The sequence below is a fragment of the Diadema setosum genome, chromosome 11 (genome assembly GCF_964275005.1).
Source record: "Diadema setosum chromosome 11, eeDiaSeto1, whole genome shotgun sequence".
Taxonomy (NCBI): domain Eukaryota; kingdom Metazoa; phylum Echinodermata; class Echinoidea; order Diadematoida; family Diadematidae; genus Diadema; species Diadema setosum.
Genome location: NC_092695.1, coordinates 2,685,911 through 2,703,954, shown reverse-complemented (window position 1 = coordinate 2,703,954; position 18,044 = coordinate 2,685,911). Strand labels below are relative to the sequence as shown.

Here is an 18,044-nt window from a genome sequence, read left to right as displayed (position 1 = left end):
CGTCTTTACAATAAACAAATGTACGTTATGAAAGATATAAAATATATGACGGGAAGAATAAAACACAATTATATCCACTCATGCTAGTTGATCGTATTTTGTAAGGTTACACTAAAAATGACCGAGTGTTTGGAAATGTCAAATGGCATGGATAGGTAATCAAATTAACTGAAGGAAACAATAGGCTTTATTAAGTGACACGTGAATGTTTAAGGTTATGTCAAAGGGGTGGACGGCATTTTCATTTTTCATGTGTACATGTGGAAGACATAAGTAGATCCTCTCAACAGGTCAGTGAATCATCGATTTATTGGAGCTTGATCTGAAAATTGGAAATTTGGAAATACTTTGAAGCGAGAAGTTGATTCTCGTAAAATTTACTCGGAGAGCAAATCCAGCCATATTATAGTGTAGGTCATGCGTACATATAAGTATCAACTGTAAGTTTGAATATATCACCTCAAATGTTTGGTGCTGAAGCATATACGTCCTCCATATTGAATTGTTCAAGTGTTCTTTTTCAGTCGTAAGGTTTACATATTCGTTTTGTGTGGCCAATTTGCTTAGGAAAACATTCGAAATAGTACTGGAAAATGTATTACATCAGGCACTTCTTTGGCGGTATATTCACATGTGAATTACACATTAAAATAACACAATTTGTACTTTTAACATATCCTTAATCTCACACGAATGTGTAATATCATGATGTCCCCTTAAAACATTAACAAACATCTGGCAACAAACAAATCATTAAAATCAACATTCAAGTCTCAATATTTACATTCCATACATCATAATTTAAACACTCATATACAAGCCATAGAAAAAAAAAATGAAATAGCAGTTGCAGATATCACAATAGCCGCAACAACTGTTATAATAATAAAAAAAAAATAATACAAATACAATGTATGTATCTGTGTCACCAATGATTAAAGTGGTTGAACAATTTAGAAGTAAAGTTATAGCAGTTCTGTTGTGTTGATCGGTGTTACCGTTGGTGGTAATCATTGTTGTAGTTGTAGCAACAGTTGTTGTATCGTAGACGGTTATCTGTTTTTCTCCATCCTGAAAGTGGCAGCGGTGAGTAGCAATACGTGTACTTGAAGCTGTAGCCTTATTGTTTTGCAATGGTTGGTGAAGCGTTTCAGTTGAAAACATCAGGGAACATCCCATGGCTAAATTTACAATTCCTGCCATCTAAAGATCTTCCTAGGACCTCATTTACATAGAGGACGAAGTTACGACTGATCATAACTCCTTAAGACACAAGGTTGCAGTGTGTTCATTGACGCCCTATGTTTGCACAAAGTTCATTCGAAGAGGAATCAAGAAACGTCCATAGCTGTACTTATGATGCCAGTCTTCTGCCAAAACAGGCTTAGTCCATAACCATGACTGCCTGTTTCCGGATACTCACAATTATTACTAAAATGTACTAGACAGTATATCATACACAGGTGACTTTTCTTTTTTGCTGTGGTGTTTCAACAAGGCTGATTTCTTCAGTGGCGTTTGGCATCAAGTCTTGGTAATGCCAAGCTTTCGCTGGTTTTTGTGTCTTTACGCTGTTCACCTTGGGGCCAACAAATTTTCCCCTTTTCATCAGGCAGCAGCAGACAAAAGTTGTTACCAAGAAAGAAACCAGACCCGACACGACAGCAATGATAGCTATCATCCATTTCAACTGCGCAGGCGTAAAGATGCCGTAGAGGAGCTGACTTTGTTGCTCCCCTGTTTTCGGACGCTCCACTGTTTTTGGATGTTCTCCATCATCAATCGATATGCCTCCTTCCGGAAATAAAGACGCAGGAGAGGAATGAAAGACCTCACGTATTGTGAAAGACGTCGTGGCAGTGGATAAAGATTTCGTCGGTCCAACATCGTGACCGAGTTCATTGACGATATCGTCGTCCACTCTGCCACGGCGTGGTCCATCGCGCCTGTTCTCGCGATTACTGGCCATCTGCCCACGGTCCCGGTTTCCCAACTCAACTTGCAAATGCGGACGCCTGCCTCGGTGAGGTAGTTGACGCATCAGGTGGCGATCGTTGACGGCTACCATGGCTGGCGGCGACCACGAGTTGGAAGCCTGCGAGGACGGGAGGGGTGAGCACTGGTAGTCGGTGGGAAGAGATTGTTTTAGACAGTCTTCCACGCGGACGGTCTGTGCATTTATGTTGTCTGGGAAGCAGTAGGAGCATTGCGTACACTTGTCCGTCTCTGGATCGTAGTAGAAACCTGGGAAGATAAAAGAAAAATGACGTCATATTCATGAAAATAAAAAAACCAGAGCTTTATGTTCAACATATAGCTACATTCAGTCATACATGTGTCACATTTTGGTCACAAATCAATGTTCAATGGCTCGACAAGGAACAAACCTTACTGAGCTAGAAAAGGGAAAGATTCTGGGCTCTCCTCGGGTGTACTTTAACAGTACTTTAACAGCGTATGTCCCTACCTATATAGCATAGCGCGCTTTCGACCTTTGTTGACCTTTCGATAATTTCCAAATGTTAGTGTTAAGAAAACAAAGGATATCAATCTCACCACGTAAACGTGATTATACTGGTATGGAAAAGTATCCACGCTCTTTTCGAATATTACACTATGTTAGGATAATGTTGTTACCACTGACGTGCAGGCCTATTCAATTTTGTGTTCAGCAAGTGTGACATATCAGTGAGTCAATACGAATATTTGAGGTTAGACAGCTTTCTTCTCTGTCCTTGATTATTAAGGTAAAACATAATTTTTCTCAATGCATCACTGAATTAAATCCTTCCCCATGCATGGCGGAAATTGCATGGTATATTTTTTCTTTCTTTTCTTTTTTCAAACTGCCCATGTTTTAACTCAGTTACAGACTTTCCATTCAGTAATAATCGTCTGCAAATGGTCAAGAATCTCTTAAAACTTTTGCTGAATTTCTCACCGTGTTCACACTGTTTCTTGCATCTGGTGTCCGATGTCGGGTTGCACTCTTCAAGGGTATCCTCGGTGGGGCACTGGCGGCAGGGTTTGCATGACTCCACACGGCTTCCAGTGAAAGAGAACGTGCCTGGATGTGAGATAGGAGACGAGACAGATTGTAGGAATATATTCCGTGTTGATGGTACATTACACAATGCAAAAGCGTTAATTGTCATAGTGTAGAGTGTAATTTGTATATTCATCAGTGTTGCCATGGCGTGTAAATTGTCGTTGTCGGTGTTGATGTCGGCCATTTGCGTGTAAGATAGGTGTAATGTTAAGCTTATAGGTCTTTCATTTCTATTACGGGTAAAAATTCAAGTGATGATATTTCGTGTTCTTAGACCACCTCGAGACGGTGCCCTTTTGTACTTTTCCCCCCAAAATGACACGACATTTCGGATCACGCTATCTGATCGCAGAATTGATGCGATAAAGAGTTGGTGCTAGACTGCGTTATATACTATAAGTGTGTTAATCCGGAACGCATTATTTGGGAACTATTAAATACACGTACGTTCCTCTAATTTGTCATACCTGGCATCCGTCATACAAAACGACACGTCCTTGTACACTAGCTTATCTCTCTTGTTTGTTTGTACATTGAAGAAAAACTTTACAGTCACGTGGGAATGCTGTGCATTAAAATTGACAAAGCATGATTCAGTTGAGGCATTATCAATATTATGTCATTTCGATGAGAGGAGGTTAACTGCCAAAAATCGATTGAAATATCACGTTCGAGTGAAACAAACAAATAAACAAACAAATTACAAGCAAAGTACTCCATTGTAGGATTCGGATCGCGATCGTGTGACAGTACACTGTATATCGCGCGGTATTTGGTGCTACACGTCAAACTATTTAAACGTGATAACGGCTGCCGCGATGATCGTCATCGATCGCGTTATTTTGTGCAGTGTATCATCGCCTATGATGTATAGTTATTCAATGCCGACTTGTATACTTGTATGTCTGGTTTGTACTTGGCAGAGAGGGGGAAACACTGGAAAAGTTTCTCTTAACACTGCCGCAAACAGCCCTTACCTATATCGCACACCTCGCACACGGTGTTCTCTGTCGCCGTACAATTTCGCACGACACCGAGGCCTGGCGGGCAACTCCGACACCGATGGCATGCCACCACTTCGTTGCCATTGGCGTTCAGGGTGGCGTAGTGACCAAGCGGACATGATGTTCTCACCTGTGGGATTAACAAACAAATAAACAAAAACAAACGTTAGTACTCGATTTGCTGCGTAGCTACTTTTTCATTATGATCAGGGCGTTTTCAAAATCCGGTAGTAATTTCAAATAACACTTATCTCCTTAAACGTTGGAAATGAAACGATGACCTTAAAACATACCGTACATGACTTTCGTGTATGTAGACGGAAAGGACAGCTTGTATTGGCACGCCTAAACAATACAGATTTAGCTTTTCAACAACACTTGAGAGTCCTGTTTTCCCAGGGGAAACCGTGTCTTTTAATAGATCTCGTTAACGTGCATCTAAACTCGCAGTGTTTGTATTCCGGTGTAAACTGTTATTGTCTATTCTAAAGTGTAGCGCACTCCTGTAAAGAAATAAGAATCTTAAAAAAAAAACACACCAAGGAGTTACATGTACTTTGCTTGCGTGTGTGTGTGTAGGTTCGTTTGTCTGTTTGCTTGTTTGTTTATTGCTTTCTTTTTATAGAGAATAATACATGACCAGGATAAAGAGTGATGTATTATAATTGTACCGCAAGTTAGATTTTAACTTAAAAGTCAAGGAACAACAAATAACACGAATAATAGGCTGATAGGGGAAAATGATTAACGTGGAACAGGTGAGCATACACCTGCTGACAGTATGAAGCATTCCTAAATTTGAATAGTCCTATCTAAAGAGACATCTGAATGTTATGCATGTAATTTTCTGAGCTATAGAGGAACAAACGATACATAGTGGGCATGCAGAGACACCACGCAAGTTATCTCAACTAGAAGAAGCTCGTCTTCGGTGCTGAATATTACGTAATCGATTCTTTAGGTTATAATCATTATTCACTCTGCGAGTGAATCCAATTCCCATACACAATGCTTTTGGCAGTTGTATGCGTTTTATAATATGAGAAACAATTTCATTTTTCCTCTTTGATTTTGAAGTCCACAAATGAATTCACTTTCTCCTATCCACTAATGTTGCTTGATCAGGCAAATCTGGGACCAGTGCACCAGAAAAAAAAAAAAAATCAGACTGAGAATCCAAGAGTTTGTGGTAGAAGAATAGGGGTGGTATGGGAGTTGGATGCCAGAGTAAGGCCTAGTACGTACAATCATTGTACATTGCGTAATTACAGGCATTGTCTTATAGGCATCGACTGGTTACCACATAGTCTATATAACTGAGACCATGGAGCTACAAGCGTACTATGCTGAGACACAGTCAAGAATATCTATGTCTTTTAACGGTATATCTTGACCTTTGGAAGAAGATAAGATGGTTAATCTCGTGACAGGCTGGGTTTCACAATCACGAAAAATCACGTCAGTATTATTAAGGACAAAGTTTTGATGGTACTGTACATTATGTAGTTTTTAGCGTGGTGCAAGACTGTCAAATTACATTGTATTTGTAATTTGTATATTGTTTTCTAAGAAAAAAAAAAAGTACGAAAAAGGTGCAGCCGATCCTTTACAACGCAACTTAGATCATCTTACAAAGATGGATGACGAACCGCGATATCCAGTGCAAAATCTCATTTATCTCTGCAATGTAGTTTGGAAGTCCTACGTGGACCATATCCATGCATTATAATCACCTTTTTCAAATTTTTATTTTACCCTTTGCCTTTAGCTATCGAGGCGTAGCCATTTTGGTAAGAATTTATTTCGAAAAATAATAATAAAAACTTACACTTTGCTGACCCTGGAAAACGAACATTTCACTTTTAGTACAGATGTATTTCTGAAATCCTCGATCGTCCAAGAGTAAAATGAACGAGGTAAAAATTTGGGTCGCGGTTGGAATTTTATCATGACTTTAATACAATGTACGAATTCAACATGCATGAAAATCTACCTTCAAATACATGCAACTAATCATGTGTCACGTAGGGTATAGGGGTAGGAATACAGTAAGGTACATGTACACTCCAAGTTTATTCACCATTTCCTCAGTAGTATTTGTACAATCTTCAAGTGATAATTTCAAGTCCTCTTAGTTACAGTATATTGTCTCAACAGTATTATGCAATCAACTGGAGTGGGAGTGGGCATTCACAGGTTATCTTTGCGTGTGATTAAAATGCCAGTACGTTATAAACGAGGGCATTTTCTACATCAACTACGCACCTTTGTGGAATGTACCCCGTGAAACTCTACGACACATTATTATAAAGGTAGTAGGGAAGCATGGAAAGGTACACTTCAAGGAAAGCCAACGAGACGTGAAACTTACCGCCTCAGCGTAATGCACAATCACCAGTAAAATTGAATACACCCCTGCAATGGCGAAAATCAGTCTCATCGTACCGCTCCCGAATATGGTAATCGACAAAGGTTTAAATTTTGAACGTCAAATTGTTAGCTCTACTCCTCTAGCTTAAGCTACCGTGCCATACACCGCGTTTTCAGTATTCGTGCTCTCTACACTGTAGTTCCAATAGTTAGTGGACTTCGTCGCCAGGATGTGTACTTATATGGCACGTGGGACTCCTTGTCTGCTGCGCCGTTTTTGAAGGGAGCTATTGTTTCCTGTCATCGGAAACACGGAACAAAGGGCACCCCAAAGCTCTAACCCGCTGCGCAATAACAAAAGGTGCTGTGCTCGTCTCGAGTACGTCTGTTGTACTGGCAGAACTATAATGCTGCGTTGTGTGCGAATCCAGCGTTGGTGCTTCAGCGGGGATTTCCCCGCACGCTCGCCCCCTGCGTATGGGCCTGAGTTGCACAAAGAGAGATAGTGAAATTCCCTTTCATGCTATTTATAGCACGCTCTTTCATAGCCCTTATACCCTGCACAGGGTGTTACCTGTACAGATGACTTTAATGTTTTGTTGTTATTTACGTAGATGATATGACTGTTTTCTCCACCTTTGTCATCATTTCATCGGTCAAAAATTAACGTCATGTCGACAGCAAAATGAAATTGGATAAAGTTTGTATGCTACCCCCTCCCCTTCCTTTATCTTACTCATGAATCAATTGTAATGAAAAACGAAACGTCATCTAGTTTTCTTGGCAAAACGCCGTACTAGCATCCGGCATGAATGCTTTCAGTTGTACGAGGAGCACCGTGATGTCCCCGCTAAGAATGGAACTGATCTGCCATAATAGAGGCTTTTCTTTGTCCATGTACTTGGATGTTCAATCATGTAATTTGTGCCGTTTTTTTTTTCTCTTTTTCTCTTTTTACGTAGGAGCAATTGTTACATATCTGCCTAGATTATGTTTAGGTACAAAAAACAACAACAACAAACCCTGTATTTCTTATGTAAGGATTTCGGTAATCATGAATATTCTTTTTTCTTCTTTGGACAAAAAGTGTCAACTTCTCTATGTGGCAACCTAATAGTGTACTGGTTCTGTATGTGTATGTTGAGTGAATCGTATATTGCTATATTTTATCAAGGACAATGCCATGGCTATACATCATATGGCGTTTAAGTTTGCATGATGACTAGATTAACAATCAACATATTGTCATTGGTACTATTTTTCTTTACTTTTGCTTCTTTCAGATGCCAGTACATCTGCCTTGCTTTGCTGACAACCACACGCACATAATGTTCATGGGTTTGTTTGCTCTAGGCTGTTATTTTTTCCCTTTTCTTCGAAAATGAAAGGCGATGATGACTGGATGACAACTGACGTTCTTCATTGCTGGTGCAGTTGCCCATTTCCATTGTTTAATGTTTGTATTGGCTCCTTATGCGTTCCCCCCCCCCTTTTTTTTTTCCATGCCAGCGTTTAGTTACATGATCTAATTCGATGTACGGCGCAGATTAAAATCGCTGTTGCACACTACTCACTATACCAATCATCAATTTCTGCGGGCCTTACCAATGGAGGACTGTGTAATATCTGTTGATGGGGGGGGGGGGTAATTGGAAATAGCTGACGAGTCCAAGGGCTGACGGGTAGGGTCCGTCATACCATAAAGCTGTCCATGGCGCTACAGCTCCATGATGTTACTGCTCTTGTTGAGCGTTAGGGGCATTCTGCCCCTCCCCCCCCCACAAAAACAAACAAACAAACAAACAAACAAACAGAAACAAATCTGACGAGATCAGTGCAGACAAGAACTTTCGCGTGCATTCTAATTTCGCGATTCTTGTGAAATTCGCAAAAATAAAATGCACGAGAACATTTCTGGTTTACAAGTACTCTGTGACAGTGAATGCGCACTTTGATTTTTGTTTATGTATTTTCAGGAGGTAAAGTGTATGAGAGTGTGTAAGAGTATGGGTATATAGGTTTGAAGGGGGTGCAGCTCTCACTACCCGGATCCGCCTTCGTGAAGTAAATTCGTGACAGAGCTTTGGCTGCCTACTTTGGCTGCCTACATATCCTGCTGTGGAGAGTCATTCTAAGAATATTGTCATTTGCCACGTTACAAGGGCACGAAGGGCATTCACATTACAGTAAGCAAGATTTGCGCAGCGGGGCATTGCGAAGCGTACTGTATGTAGCTAGACAGGACGGTGTAATTGGGGATTTCACACAGTGGATTACCATTGCTCTGTAAAATCCGTTATGGCAAACGTTCATCGCAATTCAGTAAACCAGCTCCCCCCTCTTCCTCTCTCTCTCTCTCTCTCTCTTTCTCTCTCTCTCTCTCTCCATCTTTCTCCCTGTTTATTATTTCACCATCTATCTATCTGTAATATCTATCTATCTAATTCTATATCTATCCATTTATCTATCTATAAATCTATCTACCTATGACATGTATAATTCCACCTATCCATATTGTATTTCCACATGATATCCAAGAGCTACGATTTATTGCAATTGTGACAATCATAATAAGCTAATTACATTGAGTCCGTTTAATGTTAATCGGTGTTAGGGAAAATATACATCTCAGATCTTTTTTGTTGAATTTCCGCTGTATTGTGTCTATCCCCATCACACTTTCTTTTTTATTTAGACCTACTGTTTTACTATTTTACTACCTTTTTTATACTAAAGTCCTATTTGTTTGATTGTTATCGAGGTTGTAACTTTACCTGTGTTATATTATTTGTTTGAATCATGAAAATCAATGAAAAAATAACCTAGCCTTCTTAGTCAGTGACGTTCTATATAGGGGAAAAACTAAGATAGCAATGAAATAGCAATATTGATGTACATTTATATCTACTAAAATAAGAATATCTATTATTTACTTCCGGATTTGTCAGCAGGTTCAAAGGCGAACACGTCGGTCCTTTCACAGAATGATGATAAAAGACTCACTCAGCCATGGCGCTATCGTTGAAAGGGGAAATTACCCGATCATGAGGTCATACTTCACTGCGGCAGCGCATTTTTTTTTTCTTTTGCTGATACATGTACTGTGTGTGTGTGTGTGTGTGTGTGCGTGTGTGTGCCTGTATGTTTGTCTCTCAATCGTGGTGGGGTCCTCCAAAACAAAGAAGCCCGTTCGCGGCAGTTTGATTTCAAGATCATAATTATTCTGAAAGGCATTTCCTGTTAGAAAAGGGAGAGACGCTGTGTTGTATGGATATTGTATTTGATATGAAATTATGTTATCAGCAACGCCCCGATGGAGTGTGATTACCTACTGCAATATTATTTGGGGGAACAGTGCAATATGCCATTTGAATCGAATTTTAGTTCTTCAGAAGCGTGCAATAAGAATCATAACGAACTCGAAACCATATTCGCATTCCAGTCATCTGTTTGAAAAATTAAATTTTCTGAAAATATTTGATATTAATAAGTCCCAAACTGTCTGTTTTATGTATCTTATTAGAAATAATATGTTGCCGTGGTTTTATGATTTTGATTTTGTAAAGAATAATGAAGTAAGTAGATATCGTACAAGACGGGGTGAAGATTATAGATTGCCCGATTTCAAGTATGAGTTCTCACGATCCACAATAATATATATTGGCCCTAAGATGTGGAACAGTCTCCCAAATAATATTAACCAGTGTGTCTCTATATCTGCATTCAAGAGAAAATATAAAGAATATGTTGTAAAATCATATACGTGCAATAATGCCTTCCTGTAATAATTCCCTTTATGCTAATATATATATATCAGTAGTTTTCGTTTTGTCTTGTTTTGATTTGTTTTGTTCTTTTTTTGTATTGTGTCATAATTGTTACTGTTTACTAGGGAGAAGCCTTGACAGGTCAATGGCCTTTGCTTCTTCCTCCACACCCTGTATTGCATATGATTGACATGTTGTCCTGTATTGTTCTTTCTGTTTTTAACCAGTTGTGCAAGTTGTGGAAATAAATGAAATGAAATGAAATGAAATGAAAACTTAAAATGTGTGTACAATTCTGGTTGAGGTGAGGAGTTACCTCTTACCGTTTTGCGAGATATTTAGAGACCACTCTATGAGATGTCAAAGAGCATGCAATTCTAAGCGGTATCGAAAGTTTATTTGATGAAAATCGGTTTTGAAATGGCTGAGATATCCAAAAACAAGGTGAAACAAAGAGATCCTAATAAAAGGCGTGGCCTGTCGCATTTTATTATTATCACTTTTTTGGATATCTCAGTCATTTGAAAACCAATTTTCATCAAATAAACATTGAATCCTTCTTAAAATTACATGCTCTTTCATATTTCATAAGAGGTTTCTCATTATCTCACTTAGAAATGTTGAAAACATACATGAATCCCCGCCTTAACCAGCACTGTACAATCCCTTTAAACTAGTGTGTGTGTGTGTGTGTGTGTGTGTGTGTGCGGGGCTGGGGGGGGGGTAAGGGGAGGGGGAGGGGGAGGTAGAATGGACCGGACCTAAAGATTTCTTCTTCCTTCCTGTCGGCCGAATATAAACAATTATACAAACACCATTCGTGGAAGAGGGTTACTTTCCCCATTTCCGATATAATCATAACAGGGTTGACAGAAAAGTGAAAGATTCTCAACTACATTCTCCTTTACTATTCGTCTATGGCTTTTCATTTCCTCGTTATAAATATTTCCGTATTTGTTTAATTGTGTCTGTCTTCCTTCGTTCCATCCTTCCTTTCTTTCCCTTTCCTTTATCTAGACGTTGATCTGTTTGTCTTTAGGATAAAATCACGTGGCAGGCACTTAACAAGTGTGCTGAACTTCATTGGATCTAGAAAACCACGGGATTCTTTTTTTTTTTTTATTCACAATACGGTAAAGGGCAATCCACTGATATGTTGACATTGGTTTTGATAAACACTCAAATAAATTAACGCACAAAGTGGGAGATATGATAAAATTGCTTTGATTTCTATTGAACATACACTAAAAATAAGAGACTTCTATCACATTCATTGATGACAGTCTTCTGGAATAATGTCAGCATTATTATGGAATACCCCCCCCCCCCCTGCAGTGGATGTATTACAGATATCGATAAATTCAAATCTGTGACGAAATCTATTTTTTTTTTATAATTGTTAAATTCTCTATTATGAATACCGAAATGTTTGTATGATTTCGTAATCGTATACATACACACATGGAGGCTACATCATGTCATTACGCGATTCTAAGAATTCTATCATTGTTATAATAATAATTATTATTATCATTATATTTATTATTATTATTATTGTTACTACTATTATTACTATTATTATCATTTTGACGTTTTTCATATTTCAATCACTGATGTTAGGCTTACTCCTAAACAAAATTCTTCACATTTAAACTTTTTTTTTTTGCGTGAAACCAACAGGAATAGGATGTATCCTTATCGTACATAGCTTGCAATAATATTGCAACTGTGGGTTTACAAGAGGTTGGAGGTTGTACTTGATGAAATACTGTCAGAAAAAATAAAAGATAAGAGGCAATTTCAATTGTATTTAGGAACTACTAGGATCGTCTGGATGAAATCATAATTTCTTCAAAATTTCATGTGTAGTTGCGGTCAGTGTAAATATTTGGCAAAAACATGGTCAAATTAAAAAAAAAATGTTTATTTGTTATAGGGAAATTTGAATATGGTGATAATTTGAGCTGTAACTACGTCTAATAAGCTGAGGGGCGGGGTCTTTGCTATGGGATTTATTTTTGTTTTGTTTTTGTTGTTGTAAAGATAATCCCATTTTCGATCTTTTGTTTCATTGTCTCTACTTGTGTTATCCAGCAGTAAGCAACAATGTCTATTATTGTCGAGTTGTCATATTCAGTCTTCGGTTGCTGTGCTTTTGTCTGAGAAACAAAACTAAGATACAGTGAGACAAAGGCGAGAGAGAGATTATTCTAACGGAGGATCAATTGGCTATTGGCAGATTTCGCAACACGTGAGTACAGTAGGAAGTGATATGACACTTTATTAGCATGTAGTTAGTGGAAAAGGTGACAAAAAGAACAGCAACAATTTGCAATTTGTAATTTGCAATTTTTACATTCTACATTTAGTTAAATAAACTTGTGAGGCAGTTCATTTTCTCTCCATTGTCTCTCAATAATAAACATCGATACGAACCGCAAGAGTCAAAGCGGGTCGTGTCAAGATAAATGAGCTCAAGAGGAAGTAGTAATTAGACATAACAAAACAAAAGCAAACGATGACGTTTTGCAGTCTTATGTTTCATCTTCTTCTTCTTCTTTTTCTTCTGCTTTCTCTTCTTCTTCTTTTTCTTGTCTTCAATTTTTATTGATGGAGGTTTAATAAATTACTAGCGGGACTTGGATCCAAAAGATCCATAACACTACGCACTCTGAAAAAATGGAAATATATAAATTATATTATTGTGAGTTAAGGTTAAAAACAATGTAAAAGTGTTAATAGTAAGTAATAAAATAGTAATAAAAAGTGTTAAAAGTATAATAATTGTTATGTATTGTTAAATATACAAAAATCGTAAACAATAATAATAATAAAATTGTTTCTAGACCAAACCGTTTACAGCTTTGGTATATTGAGGAAACAAAAGTGATATTGCCTATATTTTTTAAATAGGCTTGATTGCGAAATTCTCTTATGGCAGGATGTTTTGTAATACAGCTGACCTACACACATGCATCAAATGTGATAACTCAAACTTTAAATCGCTCTCTTTAGCACCATGAACCCATTGTGTGGTACACACAATTAATGATAATACTGAATTTCCGGTTTCACTTCCTACGTCTCCTCACCTTCCAGGGCTCGTTCTTTGCTAGACGAGTTTGTTTCGATTCCTTTTTTCCCCCTTTATTTGTTTGTTTACTTTTCCATGTGAGAAGATGGCAGGATAGCCCATATTCAGCTGCGCTGGCTGGTCTTTAATGGGGTACATGTTAATGGGAGGAAGACTTCGTCATCGGGTTATACAGCCTGTCCTTTGCGATGAAGTAGTAAACGCTCTCTACACGGCGTTGACTAGGATAGATTTGTTTCGTCGAACAATAGAGGGCGCACTCCAAAATATGTGTTCATAATCCTTTAATCCATCAGGTCCATTTCATTGATTAGTTTTTGTTTGTTTGTTTGTTTGTTTTTTGTTTTTGTTTTTTGGTGTGGTATCGCTCTGCTGTAGTTTTGTTTTGTTTTGCTTTGTCTTAGCATATTCATTGTCACTTTATTATAGGGTGATGACGTAAAAGAAAAATATATAATTATTATGTTCTTTGTGTCTTTTGTTGTTGTCACACGTGATTGCGTCAAACAGTTGCAAAAATTAGATTTAACCCTAACTAGGCCGGGGGGGGGGGGGGGGGCGGGGGGGGGGGGGGGGGGCTCCGAGGCCCTCCTCCCCTCGACGTTTCGCGCGATGTATCGCTATCGCGAAAAGCTATCGCTGCGACGTTTCATGACTTTTTTTTTTTTCGAGTCTCCCGCATCTTTTGACACCAAATTTGCGATGCCCGGGTGCGCGGTTCCGAAGTTGCGCATAAATATGTACGTGCATGTCAGACCAAAAAGTGCTCAAAAACGTGAATTCGTGTACAATTTCAATGCAAACTGTGTTAACAGGCAAATTTTATATAAGTATGATTATTTTGGGGTTTTATTGAGTAAAATCAATAAATAACATATTTTCTTGCTCGGAACAATGTCGCGGACAAATTTCATCAAAAAAACAACTAAAAAGATTATTTACCAAAAAAAAAAAATTCCTGTTTTGAGCTTTATTTAGTGATTTATACCAAATTGTCTGATTTCATGCATCATTATGCATAAATCAGCATAATTTAGCATAAATGATATATTTCTAAATTAACTTCATGGTACTTTAGACTACGTCATAGGCAATGACTTGTGTGTGCCAATTTCGTCGCAATTGCGCGGTCGACGGCAAAGATATGGAAGGGGGGGGGGAGGCCTGGGAGCTCCCCCCCCCCCCCCCCCCCGGGCCGTATCATCTACCTAAATAGCCCGGCCTAGCTAGGGTTAAAAAGTACTTTTGTTAAACTTATAATTAAATGTTATAGTGGCAATACACCTTAGGAGTTTAAAGTTCCTCATTCCCTCTCAAGATGACAAGTTTTGGCTAGATTTCTAGTAATTTCCTGCAGATTTGTTCTTAAATTGGAATCGTATCTAAGAAGTTTATGGATCTTTTATTTTCTCTCTCTCTCTCTCTCTCTCTGAAATCAGAATACTGATTTAACTGCAGTTTCGATGAATGTGACCACTTGCGCTTTAATGTAAATAAGAAGTAAAATTCAAATGCACTGATTGAATGATGACACGATTATAATACTTGCATTAAGATTTCACCAATACTTAATGGGTTAATAAAATGTTGAGATTTCAAAATAGACTGATTCAAAATAATTGCTTTTGCAGAAGTTCTGCTTTTGTAAGTAATATTATCATGGGTTGTTTTTTTTTTTCGCAAAAGCAATGATGATAAATGCGGCAGAGGCTAGGATGGTTCATGGATCAGAATTATTTCTTTATATAAATTGATATAGATGAAATTTATTATGAAATTCATTTAGTATCTCTAACAAGAGAATACAGCACATTTATGTTCGTGTACACGAACGAGCAAGTCACACACACACACACACACACGCACGCCCACATGCCCACATACGCACACAAACGCAGCACATAACTGCACCATCAGGACAACTATTTACCCCTGTCGTATAATACGTTCGTAGAATAAAGTATATTACTATCGTTGCTAAAAAGTATATTACATAATACATGTTAATATTACTGTCTATTTAATTGTTATCATTCATATCATCATCATCATCTTCTTCGTCAGTACCATATTCATAATGACATGTTCTAAAAAAATAAATAGAATCCCATTTTCTTTGCTTACTTTTCCACTAAAAAGTACACTTGGTAGATCTAAGATGTCGGTCAACAGTGTTCACATCTTCCAAGTTTTATTCCAAAATAAAGCTGCATAGTTACACACCATGATAAACATAGTTTCAGGCTTGAAAGCTTGATAATGGAGAGCAGAATAGCTCTGGGGGAAAGCTTCCGATGGCGTATCCAAAAACTAAACTAGCATCTTCGGAATAGAACATGTTAATGATAATGAAAAGATATTGTTTCAATAATTCAAACTGCGAATATGATAGAATGAGATATGAAAATTTTTCTTGTTAGAATAAACCTGAAGCATCGTAGAGCGCATTTTATGTCTGTTTTTTTTTTTTAATTTATATATATATATATATTTTTTTTTTGGGGGGGGGGGATTCAGGGTTTTAGAACATAATTAGCTTATCCACAGGAATTGTTTCTTGTATTATTGTGAGCCTAGTTCACACCTGAATCCTCTCCATAGAAAATGGCATCAAAAACAAAACAAAACACACAACGATATATTTCTCTATCTATCGATACACGCATCTTTTTCCATAATACAGTCATACCAGATACGAGGTATCTAACGTTACAAAATTCCCCGAATGAAATTGAAATTGAAACTTGTTGCCTTGATTGACTTATGTGGGTTTTTTTTTTTTATCGTTATTGATATTAAAGCACTTCTGTCAGAAACCTTTGTGAAGTTATATTTAATTTGAAGTGGAAAGAAACATTATTCAGTGACCGCGAGGAAACCGAAACATTCGCAAATGTATCTTTGTCACCATTCCTTCCTCCGGTTCCATGCATGTATGAAAATAAATGACTAACAACCAAGGAAAATGCAAATGATACTTTTATACATGTATATAACATGATATGATATTTTGCTACGCTGCGCTGCATTGTTCCCACACATTAGACAGCCCAAAGAAGGACAAGATGAAGTATTGTATTTTGTATATCAACGAGAAAGCAGAGAAGACAACAATGGTAGGCGTAGCTTGACGTGACATTTAAGTCGAGTCTCTCTTTCATTTACAATGGCTCATATCTAGATTTCACTATTTGGGTATTAATCACATACACTGACACTCGAACAATCTACCTAATCTCGGGTGGGGTGGGGTGGCTTGGGGGCTTCATAGTGGCTCGACAGGCAGCGATTTCGCACGAACATTTGCCAGTCTCCCGCCGGCGAGATTTTTCATTTCTATAAACTTTGAAAAGAACCCACATCGTGTTCTCACAATCAACTGAAATGAGAAATATTATATATATATATATATATGAAGGGTTTGTTTGCAAAAACCGATAAGTCCATTTTTGAAGATTTTGAAGTACGGTCTCTGTCATAATGTACAAAATAATACCTTTTAAATGATATGTTGGTCACTACATATAAAGGTGTATTTTTGAAGTTACGGTCAATTGAAGCAAAAATTTTCTTATTATTCTCTTTATTTTTCTTGATTTTTAATCGCAAATATCTCCATTTGGCAAATATGGACTTGTCGGTTTTTGCAAACAAACTCTTCATATATATATATATATATATATATATATATATATATTAGAAGAAAGAGTCTCAAGTACGCCATGGATCCAACGATTACAAAAAATGAAAAATAAAAAATTGTAAAATTTTTTTTTGTAATCGTTGGATCCATGGCGTACTTGAGACTCTTTCTTCTAATAATTACAACATTCGAAGTCCAACACGTGGAAAATTCCAAGATGAACATTTTATATATATATATATATATATATATATATATATATATATATACATATATATATACACATATGTATAGATATACATTTGTGTGTGTATACATTTATATATATATATATATATATATATATATATATATATATATATATATGTACATACATATAATATATATACAGTCAACCTCGCCTAAGCCGACTTCGCACAAGTCGAAAATCATTATTTAAGTCGGACAAAATTCTATGCACATCATGCACACGTCCTGACTTTTTCATGTAAGTCGAAATTTACGTAAGTTGAAGGATTTTCTGCTGTTCCTTCTGATTCAACTTAGGCGAGATTTTGACTCCAAGCCATATTAGCTTGTATACAGCGATTCGTTTTAAACAGTTTCCAGTCTGAAATGAAATAAGATGCATTTTTTTTTTCTAAATATGATCCAGTGTACTAAGTTAAATGGCACAGTTAATATACAATTATTAAGTGCGTAATATACACGTATATTGTTGGGAAATGAAAGTAAAAAGGAACGAATGAATGCTCAAAACGGTGAATAACATTCAAATGAAAGTGAGTTTCACTTTTTTTTTTTTAAGACTCGTCATGTTTCACCGAAACTTAGACGTATCTACTGCTTTGAGTTCGTAGATATTATTGTCAACTCTTTATCAAACAAACAAACAAGCTAAACATTATACAAGAACAGTACATGCAAAGACATTATTGAGATGTCGTGGGGATCGAAAGAGAGATCTCGCGGTAAAGTAACAGTACTATTGTATTTCGACGTATACCGCAGGGGTATGCCTACAATGGTTGGTAGGTACATGTGGAACTTGAGATTAAAATGAATAACTGAACACGACAATGAAACAAACATTGACGAGTACAAACTGGACGAGAAG

General features: G+C 37.3%; 1 protein-coding gene across 1 annotated transcript; it reads right to left on the bottom strand.

The window, feature by feature from the left end:
* Nucleotides 1-961: 961 nt before the first annotated feature.
* On the bottom strand, nt 962-6,538 carry LOC140235140 (uncharacterized). The gene is made up of 4 exons (XM_072315177.1): nt 6,425-6,538; nt 4,027-4,183; nt 2,942-3,067; nt 962-2,244 (listed from the first exon to the last, which is right to left on the bottom strand). The coding sequence occupies exons 1-4, from the start codon at nt 6,491-6,493 to the stop codon at nt 1,454-1,456; spliced, it is 1,143 nt and encodes a 380-aa protein (XP_072171278.1). The 5' UTR covers nt 6,494-6,538; the 3' UTR covers nt 962-1,453.
* Nucleotides 6,539-18,044: the final 11,506 nt, after the last annotated feature.